At 42.8% G+C, this 23,600-nt stretch overlaps 1 protein-coding gene across 6 annotated transcripts in view; it reads left to right on the forward strand.

Annotated features, from left to right (window-relative positions):
- Positions 1 to 23,600, forward strand: part of USH2A (usherin) — a 942,943-nt gene that overhangs the window by 778,976 nt on the left and 140,367 nt on the right. For all 6 annotated transcript variants that reach the window (XM_075595608.1, XM_075595610.1, XM_075595609.1 and 3 more), the window contains one exon: positions 2,995 to 3,157. In XM_075595608.1, the coding sequence (XP_075451723.1) occupies positions 2,995 to 3,157 (163 nt within the window). The remainder of the gene's footprint in view (positions 1 to 2,994; positions 3,158 to 23,600) is intronic.

Genomic DNA, 23,600 nt, shown 5'->3' on the forward strand with positions numbered 1-23,600 from the left:
TATGCCTGTACTCTGATTGAGAAAGAGTGCCTCGCAGTAAAGTGGGCAATCGAGGCTTTGAGGCATTACCTGGCAGGAGTCCATTTTACTTTGGTGACGGATCATGCTCCACTGAAGTGGTTAAATAGCATGAAGGATTCCAATGCTAGATTGACTAGGTGGTATATGGCCCTCCAACCCTTCTCATTTGAGATTCAGCATAGGCCGGGAAAAGAGAACGCGAATGCTGACTTCTTTTCTAGAGAGGGGGTGGATGGTTGGGCTTCAGCCGTGCGTAGCCCCAGCCACACACTAACAGGGGAGGAATGTGACAGGGTAAATAAAAGCCACCAGTTATATGCCTGGAAAACCTATGTCTAGTCTGCAGTGCAGCACTGACTAGGTTAACTTCAGCTGGGAACCTCAGGACAATTAGTTGGATCCCAGCTGCCTAATCAAGGTGTGTTAAAACCCAGGCTGTAGACACATGGAGCCTGGCTGTTGAGGAGAGAGGAGTAAGCTGCTAAAGATTACTGAAACAAGATCTGAGTAGCAAAGTAGTTGAATTGTGAACTGTCTGTCCCCTGCTTAGAAAAAGGGTAGCTACCTTATATATAAACTGTCTGCTAAAGAGAAACTGTTTTGTTTGGTTTGCTGAAGAAAAAGCCATTTTCTTTTGTTGCTGATGAAAAGCTATTTTTGTTTTGTGTGCTGTATATCTTTTAAGGCTAAATAAATAAGCCTTGTCAAGAAACCCACGTGTGTAGTTGCATGTACCCTGCAACAGTACCCCTTCGCCTTAATAATAGTATATTATTGCAATGTAACCAAAAATACCTCCTACACCAAGCATGTCAAACTCGTGGCCCGTGGGCCGCATGCGGCCCACAACAAACATATTTGCGGCCCAGCTCGCCAATATTTAACTCGCGCTGCGCGCGCTTTCTTCAAAGGAAAATAAAAAAAAACTCCCCCCTCTCCCGATTGGCTGGCGCGTGTTGGCACGCTGCCAGAATATTTTTTTGGCCCGGAGAAAGCTCTATCCGATCTTGCATAGTGAGGCCCGCCTCTTCCTGCTGCCTGCTGCCCGCCTCTTCCTGCTGCTTGCTGCCCGCCTCTTCCTGCTGCATGGAGCAAGTCAGGTGACTACTGCTCCATGCCTGCCTTGCTTCCCCCTTGCCCTCCTGTTCAGATTTCCTCCCCCGTTCCGATTTCCCGTGTGTGTGTGTGTCTGTGTGTATGTCTGTTTGTGTGTCTGTGTGTGTGTGCCTTTGTGTGTGAGTGTGTGTATCTGAGTGTGTGTATCTGAGTGTGTGTATCTGAGTGTGTGCATCTGAGTGTGTGCATCTGAGTGTGCATCTGAGTGTGTGAATCTGAGTGTGTGTATCTGAGTGTGTGTGTGTGTGTGTGTGTGTGTGTGTGTGTATGTGTGTGTGTGTGTGTGTGTGTGTGTGTGTGTGTCTGAGTGGGGGTGTGTGTGTGTGTCTGAGTGTGTGTGTCTGAGAGAGAGAGTGTGTCTGAGAGAGAGAGAGAGTGTGTCTGAGAGAGAGAGAGTGTGTTTCTGAGAGAGAGAGTGTGTGTCTGAGAGAGAGAGAGTGTGTCTGAGAGAGAGAAAGAGTGTGTGTCTGAGAGAGAGTGTGTCTGAGAGAGTGTGTGTGTCTGAGAGAGTGTGTGTCTGAGATTGTGTGTGTGTCTGAGAGAGAGTGTGTCTGAGAGAGAGAGTGTGTCTGAGAGAGAGAGTGTGTCTGAGAGATAGAGTATGTCTGAGAGAGAGAGAGTGTGTCTGAGAGAGAGAGTGTGTCTGAGAGAGAGAGTGTCTGAGAGAGAGAGTGTGTCTGAGAGAGAGAGTGTGTCTGAGAGAGAGAGTGTGTCTGAGAGAGAGAGTGTGTCTGAGAGAGAGAGTGTGTCTGAGAGAGAGAGTGTCTGAGAAAGAGAGAGAGTGTCTGAGAGAGAGAGAGAGTGTGTGTGTGTCTGAGAGAGAGTGTGTGTGTCTGAGGGGGAGAGAGTCGGAGAGAGAGGGGGAGTCAGAGAGAGGGAGAGAGTCAGAGAGAGTCAGAGAGAGGGAGAGAGTCAGAGAGAGAGAGGGAGAGAGTCAGAGGGAGAGAGAGAGAGAGGGAGAGAGTCAGAGAGAGAGTCAGAGAGAGAGTCAGTCAGAGAGAGAGAGAGAGAGTCAGAGATGCCACGTGTCAGGAAGAAAACATTAATTTTATCGTTCTTTTTTTATATACTGTACTTTTCGAAATAAACCTACATTTCTATGAAAATTGAAGTTTTTGTTTTTTTGCGGCCCACCTAAACTTAAACCTTGTTTATTTGGCCCGTGTTAGCCTTTGAGTTTGACATGTTTGTCCTACACCAACCTGTCACATGAGCTCCTAATATCCCTACGTAGGAGGAATTTGTGTAACATCAACAGTACTTATACCTAGGGATTTCCAGTTTTAGGTGTTTATTTTTTTTTCTAAATCAGTGTTTATTTTCTGGTGTCCGGTATTTTCATTTTATTGAAAAATCTGTGTTAAAAATGACAGATTTCCATACATTTGAATGTACTGTTTCTGAGTGCTTTTTGCATTAGATATTATACTCCCCCCTTTATGCCTGTGTCTCCTACCTGTGGCTGGGCTGCTACAAGAGGTGGAACTCAAGAAGAGATCATGCTTCATTTCTGTTTTTTATCGGTTTTAAGTGCAAAATGATCAGTCTATTGATCAGGTATTTCTTCAATTTAAATCTAAAACCAGAATTCCTACGTATAGGTTGGGGGTATGGAAACCCCAGGGCTAGTGAATGCTTTTGTCATATACTATATATTTTTTATTTATCAGTTAAACAATACATTACATACAGTACAGTATTACATTATGACATTACAAGGATTCTCAGTGCAAAATTACAAGAAAATTGTATGTTTCTTTCCTACTATATATAGTAAAAACATAATTACAGATTTGCTCAGGATCAACATTTCGGTCTGTAGTTCTACACTGTTCAAAACATATGCTTTTTATCCAGGTAGTTGTGGTGTAGGAACTCGGATATATGCAAGAACTGCAGAAGCACCTCCAGGGGAACTTAATCCCCCACTTGCCATGGCAATTGGATTCAAAACCATTAACGTTAGGTGGGCAGCACCTAGGGAACCAAATGGAATCATCACCAGATACCTTATACACAGGTAAGTGTATTAGTAAGTATGAACACCATGCAGTTGGAGATTTGTAAAATGCTGACCTAAAGGTACTATCACAAAAGCCACAAATTATTGCTATTAGTATCACCATGCCAACCTACGTTGAATATGGCTAATAAGTAAAATGCCACTTCCCAATTTAAACTATCTTTTCTTAAAAGATATGTAAACAACAAAACACTATGATAAATGTGGAGAGAATACAATGAGATAAATAGTATGTTTTATAATATTCGTCTTTTAAAATATAAATTAAGCGGAGTCCATACCTTAAAAGTAGTACCTGCATTTCTACATCAATATAAGCACTGAAATGTGACTCGACTGATTGAACGAACTATAGATGTTGAAACAATATTCCTTTATCGAGAGCTCATTCCAAGGATATATTTTTTTCCAATTTGGAATATAAATGCACCAGTAAGAATTATTAATGCCCGGCTTCTGGTGAATTAACATGGAGTTGTGAAAATGACCTGAGCTCCTGAAATAGTGTTCTTTTATCTATGTAATGCTAATTACATGAGAAAGCCACATCAAATTCCTGTAATGTGGGCGTAAGGGTGGGGGGGAGGAGGAAGGAAATAAAGTATCTGTTAAAACCAAAGATGTGGCTTCACCCGGTTGGTTTTGTAAATAAAGCAAATAATTACGGCTACTTTTCCACGGCAGCTTTGTAAGAGAAGAATCGGGAGAAATAATGCGGAAAGGCTGCATCAGTGAAAAATACTGTAAATTGGATTTGACAGCGTATGATGCCATTTGATTATTCCAGTCACAGCCAAACAATGATATAAAGAGTAATATGAAACAGAATGTGTTACTGCCTAGCAGACTCAAAAGCAATAAACCTTCCTCCAATGTGACACAATCACTTCACAATCATAATTGTAGCCTGTTTGATACCTCTGAGTACAGCAGAAGGGCACTGACTGACACAGATACATTTTGTTTTTTATTTAAAGTGAAATGAAAATGGCGCACCGGGCCTCCAGATACAATCGTTATATTCACCTACATAAGCATGAATCACTTGGCAGTTATTCCAGCTGAAGTTTAAATGTGCTTAGACAACAACAATATTAAATCTTTCTCTGATAGCTGCATAAAATCAAGAATTTGCTAGGAGAATCAAATGTGACTACAAAGTATTTTTTTTTTTTTATAAATTCAATTGGACTACATTTGCTGTACTGTGAGAGCTACAAGTCTGCAATGATCCTAGAAAGATTATATATATATAAATATAATATAAATATAATATATATATATATATATATATATATATATATATATATTTATATATATATATATATATATATAAAGGAGAAGGCAGCTGGCACACTACTAACCAGGCAAAAACAGATGCTTATCCCATATGAATAGAGCAAAACATATATTACCAGATTGGGTCCAGCAAAAAGCGACAGCACACTGCATGTAGTCTTCAGACAAAGAACTATATTGAATCACAGGGCACTGCAACCAACGTTTCGGTCACCCAGAAGGACCTTCATAAGGGTTGTGCGCCACCTAACTTAAAATGTATGGTAAACCTACCAGCCTAGAAATATTTCAAAGCAAGTTAAAACCAACCTCACACTGATAATACCCATCAAGGTTGAAACATGTTTGTGATTGGTTTAAACTTGCTTTGCTAGTCCCATGCTGTGTTTAAAAGCTGTGCGAACGGCGACACATCAGCTTAAATGGTCTCCATGTGAATGGATATTCCAGGCAAAAGGTAACACGTGTGCTCATTTGCATGTCATTTCCCAGAATCCCTTGCTGCAGTGGGAGTACTGTATGCGAGGTGATAATGGTTGAAAAACAGAAGATACCCGGGCGCTCTCGAGTAATGAAGGAAATACCTACTTGAGTGGAAAAATATCACCCTTTTAGTTTCCTCCTGCGGCTCAACCCCACCAGGATCAATCCAGAATCCTTAGTATAAGTAGAAAAACAAAAAAGTTTGGGGAGCACAGTATGGACAATAAAACCTTTAATACACAAGTCAGGGCTAGTGTACTTGATGTTCGAGGAGTCTCAGCCCCAATCGAACCACCAATAATAGTACTAGGTTCGGAAAAATAACATATGAGGATGTGATAAAATAAATACTCACACGGCCTTGTGTGAGCACCGTTGTATAAAGGTGTCTTTGTTTCTTCTTAGCGAGCCATCTTTTCCACTTCCCGGCTGTGTATTTATATATATATATATATATATATATATATATATATATATATATATATATATACCAATGGAAGAGAAAAGAAAAAGTTGTCCCACTAAAAGCACTCAAGCAAAAAGTAATAATAAAGTAATAATAAATTGATTTATTCATTAATATTTGTCCCCAGCACCGGCTGTTACTGTGTCGGGCTTAGGGGAGTGGGAAGCTGTCTGTTTGGGCTTCCTTTAAAGGAAGGCATATCAGGCAAAGGCTCAGAGAGGAGTGCCACCTCTGATTCTGTAGTATTTGTCAACTCCCTATATGTGGGTTGACATGTTTGGAGATAAAGATCATTATTATCCCACCTACGTAAAGGTGTGGGAGGTTGGTGGTGAGGAGGTGGGTGCATACCTGCAGCATAGTATGATAAAGCTGCCAAAGTGGTAGGGTCCAAACTTGGGTATAGAAGCACAGGTGTTTTAGGGGGGTACGGGGTGGTTGTAATTGCACACATGGCGGCGGTGGTGGGGGTAAAACATCTGGAGGTAAAAACTCCTGTGGGGGTGCGTTAGGGGCTTGGGAATACACCGGCGTAAGATGCACAGGCGGGGGTGGCCATAATGGCTCTTCCGACTTTGGGTTATTAATTTGTGTTGCCTCATCAATGTGAGGCGCCACCTTAACCCAAAAGCAGCCACATAATGCCATATATTTCATGTCCCACTCGGGATCCGGCTGAAATCATAGCCATTCAGGATCACCGCCCAGACATAAGCCCCGTATCATTGTCATATGAAATAGGGCAAAACTACCTTCCCTCGGGAAAGGGTTGGAAGATTGCATTTTTTTCAGACCAGCCAGCCATATTATCAACAAAAGGGTCAGCATAATAGTCCGCAGTGCAAGCAGTCACATATTCTTTAGGTGTTTCTATGTCAGGGTTATATTGTCGGTTAACGATAAGCGTAACCGTAGGTTTGGGTTTGTCAGTCTTGTCATTTGTGTCAGCAGTCTTCTTGCTATCCTTCTTAACATTTTTGCCTGGCTTATTATTTTTTAGAATCGTATGTGTCCCTAGGGCCTCGTTTGCTGTTAGAAATCCCCATCATTTACACAGTACAATTCTTCTTAACTAAAATATCATATATATATATATATATATATATATATATATATATATATATACAAGCAAGCAAGCACCGCACAGTAAAAATATGAGCAAACAGCGACCTTAACAGCATTCTTATGCACTTCTATATATGTATCTTATATATATAAACACATGCACATGCACATTCATACATTAATCCCCAATTTTTTTTTTCACTTTTCCACAGTCACCATAAGCGTTTTTCCAGATATACACATATATCTCTTATTCCTTATCTCAGCAGGGACTGTAACCCTGGCTTTATACTTAACTCAGTCAGGGATTGTAACCCCGACTCATATGAGTCCGTAACTCATATGTTTCTATATTTTTTTTTTTTTAAATCATCCAGTACAGAGGTATTTATAATAGGGCTCTGGATAAGGAGACACAGAAGGATAATATACAGATTAAAAGTATCTTGTACTTACCCAACCGTGACGCCTTTATCCCCGCTTTCTGACACCAAATGTAAATATATTCTCTACTGCATATGTAGGAATCTCCTGCCGTACTCGAATCGATTACCCCCCGGGAGGCCTTTGACCACTCTTAGAGTGCTGGACAGGAAAAGACGCGCACCTCGGAGGAGAAGTAATTGAATCGGACACCAGTGAGCGTTGTCAAAAACCTCTCCTGTTTATTAATGGTTACAGTCAGGTTTTATAGGCAGGCGAGCGAGCGTAAAAAAAAGCGTTATACGTGCAAAACTTACTTCCCTTTATGTTTATCTAGAAAGTGACAGATGGAAAGTTACAGTTTGGGAACCTTCAATTTGCCCAGTCTAGGGCACATCATAATTCTTGCTGTTAAGACAGTTCATAAATTTAGGCTAAGCATGGTTGGCTAGAACTTCCTGTTTCTTCATTGTGAAACTATGTCTGAACATACATAGTTCAGTTCAGCAACATTAATTGGGGTGAGGAAAAGGTCAGTTTAACATCAGCCTAGAAAACACAATGGCAGTGTTAGTATAGAATGGTTATATAGCAGACAAAATGGAGTCCCCCCTTGATACACACATTATCAGTGATACTCCCATCTAGACTCTGACATATGGTTGTGTTTTAGAGAGTTTATTTTACTAGAGTGACGAGTGACTTATGTAACTCACCAAACACTCCTTTATACCAGTACACAATAAGAACACACCGGGGATACCAGGGAAACATGTTAATGTTAATCATTTTAATACAAATACATTTTGTATGTACAAATTTGCATATTTGCCTGTTCCATTTCTTTAGTTCCTCTCTAATTTCTCCTCTCTCTCTCTCTCTCTCTCTCTCTCTCTCTCTCTCTCTCTCTCTCTCTCTCTCTCTCTCCTCTTTCTTTCTCTCTCTCTCTCTCTCTCTCTCTTTCTTCCTCTCTCTCTCTTTCTTCCTCTCTCTCTCTTTCTTCCTCTCTCTCTTCCTCTCTCTCTCTCTCTCTTCTTCCTCTCTCTCTCTTTCTTTTTCTCTCTCTCTCTTCCTCTCTCTCTCTTTCTTCCTCTCTCTCTCTCTTTCTTCCTCTCTCTCTCTCTTTCTTCCTCTCTCTTCCTCTCTCTCTCTCTCTCTCTCTTTCTTCCTCTCTCTCTCTTTCTTCCTCTCTCTCTTCCTCTCTCTCTCTCTCTCTTTCTTCCTCTCTCTCTCTCTCTTTCTTCCTCTCTCTCTTTCTTTTTCTCTCTCTCTCTTTCTTCCTCTCTCTCTCTCTCTCTCTCTCTCTCTCTCTCTCTCTCTCTCTCTCTCTCTCTCTCTCTCTCACTCTCTCTCTCTCTCTCTCTCTCTCTCTCTCTCTCTCTCTCTCTCTCTCTCTCTCTCTCTTTCTTCCTCTCTCTCTCTTTCTTCCTCTCTCTCTTCCTCTCTCTCTCTCTCTTCTTCTTCCTCTCTCTCTCTCTTTCTTCCTCTCTCTTCCTCTCTCTTCCTCTCTCTTCCTCTCTCTTCCTCTCTTTCTCTTTCTTCCTCTCTCTCTCTTTCTTCCTCTCTCTCTTCCTCTCTCTCTCTCTCTCTCTTCTTCCTCTCTCTCTCTCTCTCTCTTTCTTCCTCTCTCTCTCTTTCTTTTTCTCTCTCTCTCTTTCTTCCTCTCTCTCTCTTTCTTCCTCTCTCTCTCTTTCTTCCTCTCTCTCTCTCTTTCTTCCTCTCTCTTCTCTCTCTCTCTCTCTCTCTCTTCCTCTCTCTCTTTCTTCCTCTCTCTTCCTCTCTCTCTCTCTCTCTCTCTCTCTCTCTCTCTCTCTCTCTCTCTCTCTCTCTCTCTTTCTTCCTCTCTCTCTTTCTTCCTCTGCTCTTCCTCTCTCTCTCTCTCTCTCTCTCTCTCTCTCTCTCTCTTCCTCTCTCTCTCTCATCCTCTCTCTCTCTCTCTCTCTCTCTCTCTCTTCCTCTCTCTCTCATCCTCTCTCTCTTCCTCTCTCTCTCTTCCTCTCTCTCTCTCTTCCCCTCTCTCTCTTCCTCTCTCTCTCTCTTCCTCTCTCTCTTCCTCTCTCTCTCTCTTCCCCCTTTCTGTCCCCCCTCTCTCCTTCTCCACCTCTCTCTCGCTCTCCACCTGTCTCTACCCTCTCCTCTGCTCTCTCCCCCTCTTTCTCTCCCTCTCCACCCCTCTCCCTCTCTCTCCCCCCTCTGTCTCCCTCTCTATCTCAAATCTTTTATATTGATATTACAGTTTTTAGAAATCTGCAAACATGGATCTTTTTTTAAACGTGGATAACTTCTTTAGTACTGAATGCTTTCTTTGTTTTTCATATGTTTGCTCCTTATCCTAATGTCTGTATATACTGTAGAATCATAATTGCTTGGACATTTTGAAGCATTCAAATATTGCTGTATTTGATTTACTAGTAATATGAAAATCACAATTTTTATAGCGTTTTAGCCAATACCCTCTCGGCTCATATCACCAAGCTATCAGCTACAGTACCTATCATCACGTTGGTTTGAAATCTAAATAAATATAACATGAGTATACCTCTATTTTTGACATATACATGACATGCACCTATCTGAATGTATTAAAAGTTCCAATTCTGAAAGATGACATTTTGAATAACACATAGTGACAGACAACCACAAAAGACTACCATGAATTGTATCTTTGTCTTTCTGTTTGTACGTGACAATATGAATACCTTCTCCTTGCTTCTAAATGAATATATGCATATTTCCATGGTCGCACTTAAACTGTGGCAACCAGGGCCGCCGACAGGGGGAGACAGCCGGTACTGCTGTCCCAGGACCACCCAGTCAAGGGGCCCGGCCTCCCTGTTGGCAACACTGTTTCCCCTCTGCTCAGGCAAGCCGGGCACTCCCCTTTCCTCAGCACCGCCTCCCTCCCTTCCCTCCTGCCGGCTAGCCGGGCCCTCCGCTTTCCTTGCTGCCGCCCCCCCTCCCTTCCCTCCTACAGGCAAGCCGGGCTCTCCCCTGTCCTCAGCACCGCCCCCTCCCTTCTCTCCAGCAGAACTGCAGGCCAAGCCCCTTCCTTTGGCACTGCCCATCTTTCCCTCTCCAGGCCTCCACGGGCCTGCGGGTCTCTCCTATGCACTGGCCATGCTGTTCTAGCAGGCCTATCCACTAGCCCCAGGTAAGTCCACATGCTCCAGGCCCCCCTTATACCACCCTCCCAGATACCTTACCCATCCCCAAGGGGGAGAGGGCTTATTTTTATGTGTGTGTTTGATGGGGGGGGGGCTTAGTTTTGTGTGTGTGTGTGTGTGTGTCATTGTCTGTGTGTCACTGTGTGTGTGTGTGTGTGTGTGTGTGTGTGTGTGTGTGTGTGTGTGTGTGTGTGTGTGTGTGTGTGTGTGTGTGTGTCTGTGTCCCTGTCTGTGTGTGTCACTGTGTGTGTGTGTGATTGTGTGTGTGTGTGTCACTGTCACTGTGTGTGTGTGTGTGTGTGTCACTGTGTGTGTCACTGTGTATGTCACACTGTGTATGTGTGTGTCCTACTGCATGTGTGTGTCATACTGTTTGTGTGTGTGCGTATATTGGGCAGGGAGGTTATTGAGTGTGGGGTGAAAAATACATGGGGGTGGGGTGTAAGAGAGAAAGGGGTGAAGGAAAGGGTGACGGGGAGTGTAGGAGGTGTGTGAGAAGAGGTGGGGGGGTGGTAAGAGAAAACGGGGGGGGAGGTTTCTCGCAAGGCCGTTGACACATGGGTGGGGGGCCAGTGTGGAAACATTAGTCTTGGGCCCCACGAAAGCTGTCTGCGGCCCTGGTGGCAACAGAGGACTCGAATGCAGTTTTGACAGGTAAAAGGGACCCTGGCTTAGTGTGTTCTCCCCATACACTGTACCAATGGACAGAATTAGAATAATAATTTGTATGAATACATTAAATAGCGTAATATGTGTTTACATATTTAGTAAATATATATTACATAAATAGATCAAAAGACAAAAAAGAGAAAAAAGCGTAAAGCCCATAGAGTAGTAAAGTCTGTTTATAGAATATATAAAAACCGGTTAGAAACACTCACAGAAGAATAAGTAAATTCAGGCACTTTGGTACTCAGAATGATCGCTGGAACAGAAGTAGTCCACTCGTCTGCTGGTTGGGGTACTCAGTGTTTCTTCCCTTCTCCTTCACTCGATCGGCGGCGTATATCCGCTTCCGCGTCAGGTGACTCGTGACGTCAGAGCGTATGTCGTCAATCGGGGGTTGGACTTAGGGTGGCCACTTGCTCCCCCTCCAAACTCGGCGTACAGGAGTTCTATCTATCACGCGTATTCTGAATAGTTCAGTGCTCTCGGTAAAACTCCAGCAACCAAAGCAATGTCAGCCCTACGCGTTTCAAGGACTTTGTCCTCTTCGTCAGGGGCGCTTTCATGGCTAGGTTGCTATTGATCTAGGGGTAACATATAGATATAGATATATAGATAAAGGTATAGGGGTAACAATTAGGTACTACAGTATTTATAGATAATTAATAAGTGCCCTCCTAGTGGTTGTTTGCAGTATCCACATAAGGAGTCTAATCTAATGAATGATTATAGAACTGTTAATATTTGTAAAGGACATTAAAAATAGTATTTAGAAAAAAGGGGAGGGGGAGAATTAATGTAAATGTAATACTTTAAATGCATATTTATTTTATTAAACATATTAAACATATTTAACATATTAAAATCTTCGTGGATACTAGAAACAGCTACTATCACATTGAAACTAAAACACATAACATTACATATAATAATTCTTTACAAAACACATAATCCAATCTTAATAAAACCTCCATAAAATATATATAATTAATATGGGGAAAGATAATAAAAGTTTATAAAAATTCTTATTCATAAGTTAATTCATAAAAATGCAGCTAAATCAATTTCTTCATTTAACCCATTGGGGGACATAGTATTAAGTTGGTGTATCCAATATGTTTCACGTTGTCTGAGCCTTAATACACGGTCCCCTCCATAGTCATTAGGTCTAATGTATTCTATCCCTGTAACTTTTAAATTAGTGGGGTCTTTATTATGTTTGCAGCTAAAGTGTCTAGGGACTCCATGGCTCATGACTCCTTTTAAGATATTACCTCTATGTTCTAAAAAGCGCTGTTTCAGGCTTCTTTTGGTTCTTCCTATATATTGCAGGCCGCATGTGCACTCCAATAAATAAACTACAAATGTTGTTTTACAATTGATCAGATCTTTAATAGGGTATGTATTAGAGGAATGCTTAGACTTGAATGAGGTGGCTCTATTTGTTATATGTTTACATGTGATACACCTACCACCACATTGATAGTTACCCACAATTTTAGTAGGTATAGGAGTACCATTATGTGTAATTTTAGCCTTTCTAAGTTTGGATGGTGCTAACAAGTTTGTAAAAGTCCGAGCCCTTTTATAAATTACCCTGGGTCTATCTGGGATTATAAGTGCTAAAATGGGATCACATTTCAATACATCCCAATGTTTGCTCATTATATTATTAATTTGTTTTGATGCTCCATTAAATTTGGTAATAAATAATACATCCTGATTTTCCCTAGTATTTATAATTTTATCCTTCTTTTTAGTGTAAGTGATCTCTCCATATGAAATGCTTTCTGATATGCTTGCTTGATATTTTTCTCATTGTGACCCTTATTCAATAATTTAGTTTTTAATAATGCTGATTGTCTAACGAAGTCTTCCTTTCTATAACAGTTACGCCTAATCCTTAAAAATTGGCTATAAGCAATATTAGCAACCCATCTCAGATGATGGTTGTGCTTGCTGCGTCCAAAAATTTGTTGCTGTCCACCTTTTTATAATGGGTTGTTGTGATAATCTCATTATTAATATTACTTGATAAAACTAGATCTAAAAACACTATGTCAGTAGAACTACATTCATGTGTAAATCTTAGATTAAAATGGTTCGAATTCATATAATTATACCACCCTCCCAAACATCTTACCCATCCCCAAGGGGGGAGAGGGCTTATTTGTATGTGTGTGTTTGATGAGGGGGGGGGGCTTAGCTTGTGTGTGTGTCACTGTCTGTGTGTCACTGTGTGTGTGTGTGTCACTGTCACTGTGTGTGTGTGTCACTGTGTGTTTCACTGTGTCACTGTGTTTTACTATTTAAGAATTATTTGCATCTACTGTACTTTTATTTGTCCTGACACACAATGTTGACGCAATTCTAACTCCCATGATGTGTGTATGCTTGTACATTTTTGTATACTGTACATATCAATTTCATATACTGTGGGCCCCATAATGTCTATAGTAACCTAGTGTGTACGACAAGTAGTGACCACAAGCATTACATTTATTTGGTTTACTCACTAAACACTAATAAAACACATTTTCTCTTCAGTCCGTACTAGTTTCACTCATCAAGAGCTGATGTGCACTTTCTCCTCACACGTAGAGATGAGCAAAACTGCCCCCAAAATACAGTACATTCACCTAATTATAGGCAATTTTTATCTCAAATTCAATTCCCAGCTAAATGTTTTACCAAGCCTTAAAGGGCCAATAATGTCAAAATGGAGAGGAGCGAGTACTGTACGTGTGTGTTTCCTCTCAGGATACTGTTAATTGTCGTCCTTAATGGTGATGCGGTCTGGGCCTGTAAGAATCCTTACACTACACAAAACCTCAATGAACAATTCCATGTTACCCGCACACAATAACATCCATGCTTCTTCAGCTTGTGCATAATGAACTTTTTATTTGGCAGATGCAATGATGGCACAATATTTCAGGGGTATGGGCTAATTTTTCAGGTCCTATCAATATTTGCACCAGATGAATGGGCATTTTTAAAATATATATTTTCAAATACATTTTTAAACTTGGCTGAAATTTGATAAAAAGTAAAAAAATAGCCAAAGGTTAAAAAAAAATAAAAAAATTAAAAATTCAAAAAAAGAAGTTTGAACTAACAAAAAAATAAGTTCAATTTCATGAACTTATTTTTTTGTTAGTTCAAACTTCTTTTTTTTCTGTTTTAAAGATTTTCTTGGATTTTTTTAACTTTTGAAAGTTCAAAAAATAATTTGCAAACCAAATTTCGATAAAATTGTCTCTAATTTCTTTCAGCGACTTTAATAATTATTAATTTCATTATTCAATTAAGTGCAATTAAAAGGGGCAGTTCCATGCAGTGGACACAATTAAACAACTTACACTGTACCAATGTAATTGGCTTCCTTAGAACAATTCGTGTAAAATTAGAAGCCGGCCCTCATTGCAAGTTACAGCATTGTTTATAAATACCTCTGCTTGTCTGATTTGTTTAATAATTGTGTAAATTACCTATAGTTCAATTTCTAAATATGTCACTGCCCTTTGTTTACTTTGGTCCCAAGAAGCACCGCCCCTTTGTGTGCTATAACACTCTAATAATCTAACTAGACATAGCGGTATATGTCTTTCATCAAAACAATTGGTCAACAATGTCCTGAGTCATTTTGCATACCATACATTACAGATATAGCCAGACTTACTGGCCTTGGTGCTGCGTTGTTAATGTTGGTTCTTAAGTTTGGGACCTATCATTGGTGCAGGGAGAGGAATAGTACAGCCATTTGTACTGTAGGTACAAAGTTATGATACATTTCATTATAATATTGTGCTAAGTGTTTGTGCGTGTGCGTGTGTGCGTGTGTGCGTGTGTGTGTGTGTGTGTGTGTGTGTGTGTGTGTGATAAACGGGCTGCAGGGTGTGTGTGTGTGTGTGAGAGAGGTAGAGTGTCTGTCTGAGAGAGGTAGAGTGTCTGTCTGAGAGAGGTAGAGTGTCTGTCTGAGAGAGTGAGAGTGTCTGTCTGAGAGAGGTAGAGTGTCTGTCTGAGAGAGGTAGAGTGTCTGTCTGAGAGAGGTAGAGTGTCTGTCTGAGAGAGTGAGAGTGTCTGTCTGAGAGAGTGAGAGTGTCTGTCTGAGAGAGTGAGAGTGTCTGTCTGAGAGAGGTAGAGAGTCTGTCTGAGAGAGTGAGAGTGTCTGTCTGAGAGAGTGAGAGTGTCTGTCTGAGAGAGGTAGAGTGTCTGTCTGAGAGAGGTAGAGTGTCTATCTGAGAGAGTGAGAGTGTCTGTCTGAGAGAGGTAGAGTGTCTGTCTGAGAGAGTGAGAGTGTCTGTCTGAGAGAGTGAGAGTGTCTGTCTGAGAGAGTGAGAGTGTCTGTCTGAGAGAGTGAGAGTGTCTGTCTGAGAGAGTGAGAGTGTCTGTCTGAGAGAGTGAGAGTGTCTGTCTGTCTGTGAGATAGAGTGTCCGTCTGTCTGTGAGAGAGAGTGTCCGTCTGTCTGTGAGAGTGTCCGTCTGTCTGTGAGAGTGTCCGTCTGTCTGTGAGAGAGTGTCTGTCTGTGAGAGAGAGTGTCCGTCTGTCTGTGAGAGAGTGTCCGTCTGTCTGTGAGAGAGTGTCCGTCTGTCTGTGAGAGAGTGTCCGTCTGTCTGTGAGAGAGTGTCCGTCTGTCTTTTGAGAGAGTGTCCATCTGTGAGAGAGTGTCCGTCTGTCTGTGAGAGAGAGTGTCTGTCTGTCTGTGTTTGACAGAGAGTGAGGTCAGAGAGAGTGAGAGAGTGAGGTCAGAGAGAGTGAGAGAGTGAGGTCAGAGAGAGAGAGAGAGAGGTCAGAGAGTGAGAGAGAGGTCTGAGAGAGAGAGAGGTCTGAGAGAGAGACAGAGAGAGAGAGGTCTGAGAGAGAGAGAGAGAGGTCTGAGAGAGAGAGAAAGAGGTCTGAGAGAGAGAGAGAGAGAGAGAGCGGTCTGAGAGAGAGAGGTCAGAGAGAGAGAGAGGTCTGAGAGAGAGAGTGAGGTCTGAGAGAGAGAGTGAGGTCTGAGAGAGAGGTCTGAGAGAGAGAGAGGTCTGAGAGAGAGAGAGAGAGAGAGATCTGAGAGAGAGAGAGAGAGAGAGAGAGAGTGAGGTCTGAGAGAGAGAGAGAGTGAGGTCTGAGAGAGAGAGTGAGGTCTGAGAGGGAGAGTGAGGTCAGAGAGAGAGAGTGAGGTCTGGGAGAGAGAGTGAGGTCTGAGAGAGAGAGAGAGAGAGAGAGAGATAGAGAGTGAGGTCTGAGTGAGAGGTCTGAGAGAGAGAGAGAGAGAGAGGTCTGAGAGAGAGAGTGAGGTCTGAGAGAGAGAGAGTGAGGTCTAAGAGAGAGAGAGAGAGTGAGGTCTGAGAGAGAGAGAGGTCTGAGAGAGAGAGAGAGAGAGAGAGAGAGAGTGAGGTCAGAGAGAGAGAGTGAGGTCAGAGAGAGAGAGTGAGGTCAGAGAGATTGAGAGTGTGTTAGTGTCTGAGAGAGACACCAACTGCGCACTGCAACTGTTAGGTATGTATATACACCTTTGTTTTTACTTTGGGCGCCGCGGAAAAATCCTGATCGCCTTGGGGAGCCTTGAACCAAAAAAGTTTGGGAACCACTGGCTTAACATATATGTATGTACTGTATATATTTATTTATATAGTGCCTCCAATGTCTGCAGTGCTTTACAAAAGAGACTACTATAGCGGTGGCTGGTCCAGCTATCTCTCTACCTTCCCCTGTCATGTAAGTTCTAATACGATGTAGACAGAGCAGGCTGTCCTATGGGGTTTTCCCCTCGTAATGCTGAATTTCTGAGTGACAGGAGTTGAGTTGACACAGGGATCTGTGATAGCCAATGGTGGTACAGATACTGGGCCCTCCCTCTTTGAGCTGCAGGAAGGAAGTGCCTAAATTATAGCTTGAAGTTTAGCCCCTTAGGGGTGAGACCTTCAGTTAGTGTTAGTGTTTGGAGTTGGTTCACGCCTGTCCCTGCGTGGGGTAGGAGCTTGCAGTGCCTCCTCCCGGCCGGGAGTAAGACATGTGCTCAGCCCCTCATGGTCTGAGGCACTAATCTAATCCAGCCAGGCCTCCTCATTACCCGCAGGCCTGTACCATCCAGAAGCCAGGGATCCACCCTATCCAACTGAAGCATACTCTGCAATAACACCAGCAGTGGCTGCTGAAATAAAGAACATCCTCATTTGTACTTCTGGCTCCGCTGCAGTCTGTATGGAGGGAGGTAAATGAGGTAAGGACTGTCATAGCAGGACCCCCTTCAGCCATGCTGAAGCCCCCTATGTCTGGAGGTGCTGACACAGAGAAGAAAAGAACCAGAGGGATCCCTAAAGCTCTGCCCTGTACCCCCCCCCCCCCCCCCCCCACCACCATCGCGGGAAACTCATCTCTCCTGTACCACGCAGGTAAACAGCACTACACCGAGCAGTCACATAGCCATAATCTCCCTGACAGGGGGAACATGTGCTACACTACATTAATACATTACATTAATGTACATTACAGGGAATACATTACAGGGAATTATACTACAATAAGTGCAACAAAAATAAATTAAGAAAATGTGAAAGGAAATGGCTAACCTGGCAAGTTTACAATCTAAGGGATTGATTTTGTTTACAGAATTGTTATTGTTTACACATGTTGTGCTAATGTGTTTGTGTCCACAGTATAAGAAGCTTATGCAGCCAAGACTGGGTTAAAAAAAAAAAGTACATTAAAATGTCAGTTTTTGCTGTAGGATACCTGAATGATCGTTGACGGCTCTACCATTCCATCAATTAAATTTTCATGCATTTCCTCTCCACTTATTACAAATGCAGTAGTTTACTTTTTAATCCAGCAACCTAATACTTACCTCTAGCTACAGAGTCTGCAGTAGGGATGGAAATGCATGTAAAGCAACTATGACTGGTATAAAAAATATCACACAACAACTTCATGTTTTAATTTCAGAATGTTTGTTGTGTGATTGACATTTATTTAAAGAAGAAAAAATGGTTATTAGGGTTTTTTTTTTGGCATTTTGATTTACAGGATGTAATGTTCCTGTCAAAAATATGTAAATACCAGTAACAGTTGACAGACAGCAAAACGAAATCTATTTTTTAAAGTGATGTGAACCAGCTTCCTATTTTTAAATGAGAATAATGTATTCTGACATGGATCTGTAACCATATCTGCGAGACTGGTTAATTGTTCTTAAGATTTTGAGTACCTATATTATTATTATCATAATTCAGTTCATAACAGTTGTAATTAAACCATATAATCTATGTATATTAATTGTGTAACAGACAGAATATTTTTTGAAGGAGTGGTGAACTCTAAAGATGGGAAAACTTATTGACGTTCGGCCCTGTGAACATTCGTGCAAACTTAGGTCAATGTTCGCAAACCCACGAAAGTTAAGCTGTATGGTTTTTGCTTAGAAATCCTAGCAAATTGAATGGAAATACGCATTCTGATTACCTTCCGAACTCTTGCTGGTGTGATAAAAAACTAGAGATCTATGTTTGTACTGTATCAAGGGGAAGAACTGCAATTTTGGTGTTCAATAATGTCATTTTTTTGCGTGTACATTAATTTTATCCGCATCGTATGGATGCAGGGAAGTTTTGTACTTCAAATCCAGAGCTTTAACCTACACATACACTGCAGCACCAAACTTTGCAGGGAACCTGGAGCCCCAAACTGGCTTCATGTGGCAGGACAATAGACCTGTATATGCAATGCTTATTGACCGGTTTTTTTTTTTTGCCACCACTCCTTGGCTTTCCACTATGGACCATACCTCCCTCAGAGCATAGCTCCGTCCCCAATTCTTATTGGATTCCTTTCCCCACACATCTGCTCCGTGACTGGTCACTGAATTAAAGAGACATCTCTGATTTGTGAATGGAGCCGATTACTATAGCTCGGGTAATCGAGCCACAGTTTCAGTGAGTGTGTGTATGCAGCCAGTATCCACAGGAGTCATGTATCCAGTCTTCGGAACACTTGGTGACTAGAGACTCGCAGTGTAACAGGTCAGCAAAATCTGTGGACTATCTCCAGCGACTTGGAATTGTTGGAGGATACTTTTTCCCACTGGAGACCTGTGTGGTCTGTACCAGGACTTTTGCCTACCATGGTGAGGTCATGGCAAGGAATTGGAGGTATCCTATGAGGGACTGTTCAGGATATGTTCCAACATGATTCTGGCTCAGAGCTGTGGTTCGAGGCAGCAAATATGGATATAGTGGCGCCCCCATCACCAGTATCTCCCCAGTGAGGCGATCAGGCCCCCAAGCCCTGAGAGTGGGACCAGTGATGGATCCGATATGATGAAGCCCTGACTCCATTTCAGAAGCTGTTTAATGATTCAGGCCCAATGCCAAAAATGAGGAGAGAGTGGCAGTCATCAAGCTCCAAGGAATACAGGAGTGAGAAGCTGCAGCCACCGAGCAGATCCGGTTACAGAAGGAGAACTCTGTCCTGCAGACAGGGCCACCAACAGAAATTGTGGGGCCCGGGACAAACATTTTAAGCAGCCCCCCCCATGTCGGCGGTATATTGCCCGCCACCCCCCACACCATTTCACACCTCACGAGCCCCCTCTCTTTCCCTCCTCCTTCATCCCATGTATTTCTCTCCCTTCCGTCTCACCCTCCCGCCTCGCATGTATTTCTCTTCCCTGCTTCTCACTCTTACTCCCTTTTTTCCTCACTCACCCCCTCCTCTCCCTCCATCAATTACCCCACGCTCACTCATTCAGTACCCCCCCACACACACACACACAATTCCTCCCACAAGATATATACCAAAAAACTTCCCACCCCAAAATATATAAAAAACCTCACCAAATGCATACAAAAATCACACCTACCCAATACATACATACACACACACATACAATATACATATATATATATATATATATATATATATATATATATACATACATACATACATACATACATACATACATACATACATACATACATACATACATACACACACACACACACACACACACACACATATATACACCCACCTTACTGGGAATGTGTGTGTGTGTATGTCTATATATATATATATATATATATATATATATATATATATATATATATATATATATATATATTCTCCAATCCATACAAAAAATACCCCAAGCCCCCCAATCCATGTAAAAAATACCCCAAGCCCCCCAATCCATGTAAAAAATACCCCAAGACCCCCAATCCATGTAAAAAATACCCCAAGACCCCCAATCCATGTAAAAAATACCCCAAGACCCCCAATCCATGTAAAAAATACCCCAAGCCCCCCAATCCATTTAAAAAATACCCCAAGCCCCCCAATCCATGTAAAAAATACCACAAGACCCCCAATCCATGTACAAAATACCCCAAGACCCCCAATCCATGTACAAAATACCCCAAGACCCCCAATATCCACCACCAGCTTAAATTCTTTCAAACCTAAGGCTGTCTCACACTTTAATCTGGTCTGTAACTGTTTCATACGCTCATAATATATATTTTCTTTAACTGTGCATGCAATGTCTTGTATATAATGTATACCTTGTTCATTTATGTAACTGTATTTGTAACTATGTATTATTTTGTTTTACTCTGTGCCCAGGACATACTTGAAAACGAGAGGTAACTCTCAATGTATTACTTCCTGGTAAAATATTTTATAAATAAATAATACATATATATATAAATCCAACTTACCTTGGGGATGATCTCAGCCGGTCAGGTCGGTGGCTGCAGGGGGGGGATGTGGAGGGGGGCACGGCATGCCGGTAGTGCTGGTAGTGATACTGGGGAGGGGGCACGATGCTGCAGTGGGCGATGCTGTGGGGGGGGGCAGCAGGGGGGAGTCTGGTGGCTGAACGGCCCGAACCTGCGTGGAAGGGGTGGCGGTGCTGCGAGGGGACCGGCGGCTGGTTACAGCAGTTGCCGCCGGCCCCGCTGCAGGCACCCCATGTTGCTGCACCCGGTGTGCTGCAGGGGTGGGGCCAATGCTGGCCCGATGCTGAGGGGGGTGGCGGGGTGAGACGGCCCGGTAGCAGCAGGGGGGGGCGGTGCCCCAATGCTGCTGCGGCGGCGGGGGCTGGCGGTTTTGGCCCGGTGGCTGCGGGGGGAGGTGGTGGCGTGGGGGGATTAGTTGGCAGGGGCTGCGGGGCCGCTGGCCCCGCTGAGACATCAGTCTCCCAATGGCCAATGCTGCTCCCGCACACGCTGGGCCCCCCTCTCACACCGGCACACCGGAAGCATAAGCCAACATACTTCCGGCGCTGGCAACTGGGAGACCCAGCTCCGGGTGCAGCGTTTTTTTTTTTTTTTAAATAACTGGCGCCCGGCCTGGCCCCCCTCACCCACGGGGCCCGGGACGCCAGTGTCCTTTGTCCCCCACTGTTGGCGGCCCTGCCTGCAGAGCTGGGACTCTGTTGTTACCCTTGCACCCAGACTATGCTACAATAGCTTCCAAAAATGTGACGAGGATAAGGAGGATATAGATTGCTCTCTCTGCTCCTTTGTGAAGATATGCCACCTCCACCAGTTTCTAGAGGTGGACTGTGTGAAATTCTTGTCTCAGCTGAGCATGAATGTTGCCGAAGCCTACCGAGGTGTACATGTGGAAGAAGCAGGTAACTATGAAGTTGTGAAGGGCGTGCTGCTAGCTCGGTACGCAATGATGACTTAATCGTTCCAGGTACAGTTCTGATCCCTAAAGCAAGGTCCCCGTGATACCCATGGAGAGTTTGTCGCCTAGCTCACCGACTTCTTCAGGTGGTAGATAGCTAGCAGTCAAGTAACTACCATACTGCAGCTATAGGATCTGTTTCTGCTGGAGCAATTCCTGTAACTATGTACTCCGGAGGTAAGGGAGTGGGTCCTAGATCGAAAGTTGGCCACTGCCCAGCAAGTGGCCTGAGATGGCAAATAATTGTCATCACTCACCCTCACCTCTGGAAGAGAGTTCTACCAGTGACACACAGCTCCGTGCTTCAATGTCCACCATCCCTCAGAGCCTACCTGATCTGAGATGATCTTTATTATTTTATTATCATTTATTTGTAAAGCGCCAACATATTTAGCAGTGTGGTACAATGGCGGTACAGAGAATTGATAATTACACAAGTAGAGTTACATACAAACATGCACAAACAGATTCAAAAGGTAATGAGGGCCCTGCTCAAGAGAGCTTACGATCTAGAGGGAATGAGGGATAATGTTGAAATAAAAAGGTAAATTGGCTGCTCAATGTGTGATGGAGTATACTGTACCTCAGTTGGAGTATGGTCCAATCCAAATGCTGATCCCATTAGGGTTTGAGATTGGAGTTAGATAGCATGGATATTAGCCCAGCTGCACAGCTGGACCCAATGGAGTTTAGAGGGGGAGTGAAAGGGTTTAGAGGGGTGTTTGGCTGTTAGATGTATGCCAGATACTTCCTTTCTTACTTCCTTCCAGATTCCTTTTAAAGGTGATTTTTCATGGCGTTTTTAAATGTCTGAAAGCCGAGGGAGAGTCTGATGGTACATTGTAGGGAATTCCAGAGAAAAGGGGCAGCACGGGAGAAGTCTTGTAGGAAGGAGTGACATGATGTAATAAGGAAGGAGGAAAGGCAGATATCCTGGGCAGAACGTTGGGGACATTTAGGTATATATTTAGGGATGCAGGTTGAGATGTAAGGGAGCAGCATCAATGAGAGCTTTGTAAGTCAGAGTTAGGGTTTTAAACTTGTTTCTAGAGCATATGGGTAAACAGTGTATGGATTTGCATAGTGGAGAAGCAGGAGTGAAGCGATTAGTGAGCTAGAGGAGTCTAGCAGCAGCATTTTGGATGGAGTTGGGATAGGTGGACAAGGGGAATGCCAACTAGGAAGAAGGTTGCAGTAGTCAAGGAGGGACAAGAAGAGTGAGTTAATTAGGATTTTAGTTGCATTATGAGCTATAAAAGGGCATTTCCTGGCAATATTTCGGAGGTGGAGATGGCAGGACTCTGTGAGGCACTGAATGTGAGGAATGAGGGATAGATCAGAGTCAATGAGATTGTGGTGTTGACAGTGAGGGAGAGTTTTGGTGTAGGGGTGGCGGTTTAAGGGTGAAAGATTATTTGTTTGGATATGTTAAGCTTCAGGTAATGGTGGGACATGCAGGAGGAGATTGCAGAGAGAGAGTTGGTGACACAGGGCAGGGGAGAGGTCAGGGGAGGAGAGGTAAATGTTGGTATCATTAGTATAGAGATGATACTGAAAGCCAAAAAAAATGACTTAGTTCACCAAGAGAAGAGGGGTAGATGAGAAGAACAAAGGGCCAAGGACAGAGCCTTATTGAATCCCAACAGAGCGGTGCCCTGATCCTGCCCTAATACCTTTTTGGCTATGTGTTGATCCCCCTATATTCGTTGATTGCACGAACAGCAAACTGTTGTGGTGAGAAATGGATGAGGAGATTTCCTGTACTTATCAGACAGGCCCTACCAAAGTTTGCCACAGTATGGGAATTGCCTTTTTATGTGGCACAGAATGTGAGTAGACATTTTGGAAGACCCTACATTACATAACTATACTTAAAAGCCTTAACTCTTGTTGCAATATTGCGCCATTGGTTTTTTGTTTTCTTCTTCTCTCATACAGTTAGGTCTGGAAATAATTGGACACTGATACAAGTTTTGTTATTTTGGCTGTGTACCAAAATAAATTCAAGTTACAATTAAATAATGAATATGGGCTTAAAGTGCAGTCTATCAGCTTTAATTTGAGGATATTCACATCCAAATTGGAGAAAGTGTTTAGGAATTACATCTCATTAATATTTAGCCCCCTCTTTTTCAAGGGACAAAAGTAATTGGACAATTGACTCAAAAACTGTTTCATGGACAGGTGTGGGCTATTCCTTCA

Source organism: Ascaphus truei, chromosome 4 (assembly GCF_040206685.1).
Source record: "Ascaphus truei isolate aAscTru1 chromosome 4, aAscTru1.hap1, whole genome shotgun sequence".
NCBI lineage: Eukaryota > Metazoa > Chordata > Amphibia > Anura > Ascaphidae > Ascaphus > Ascaphus truei.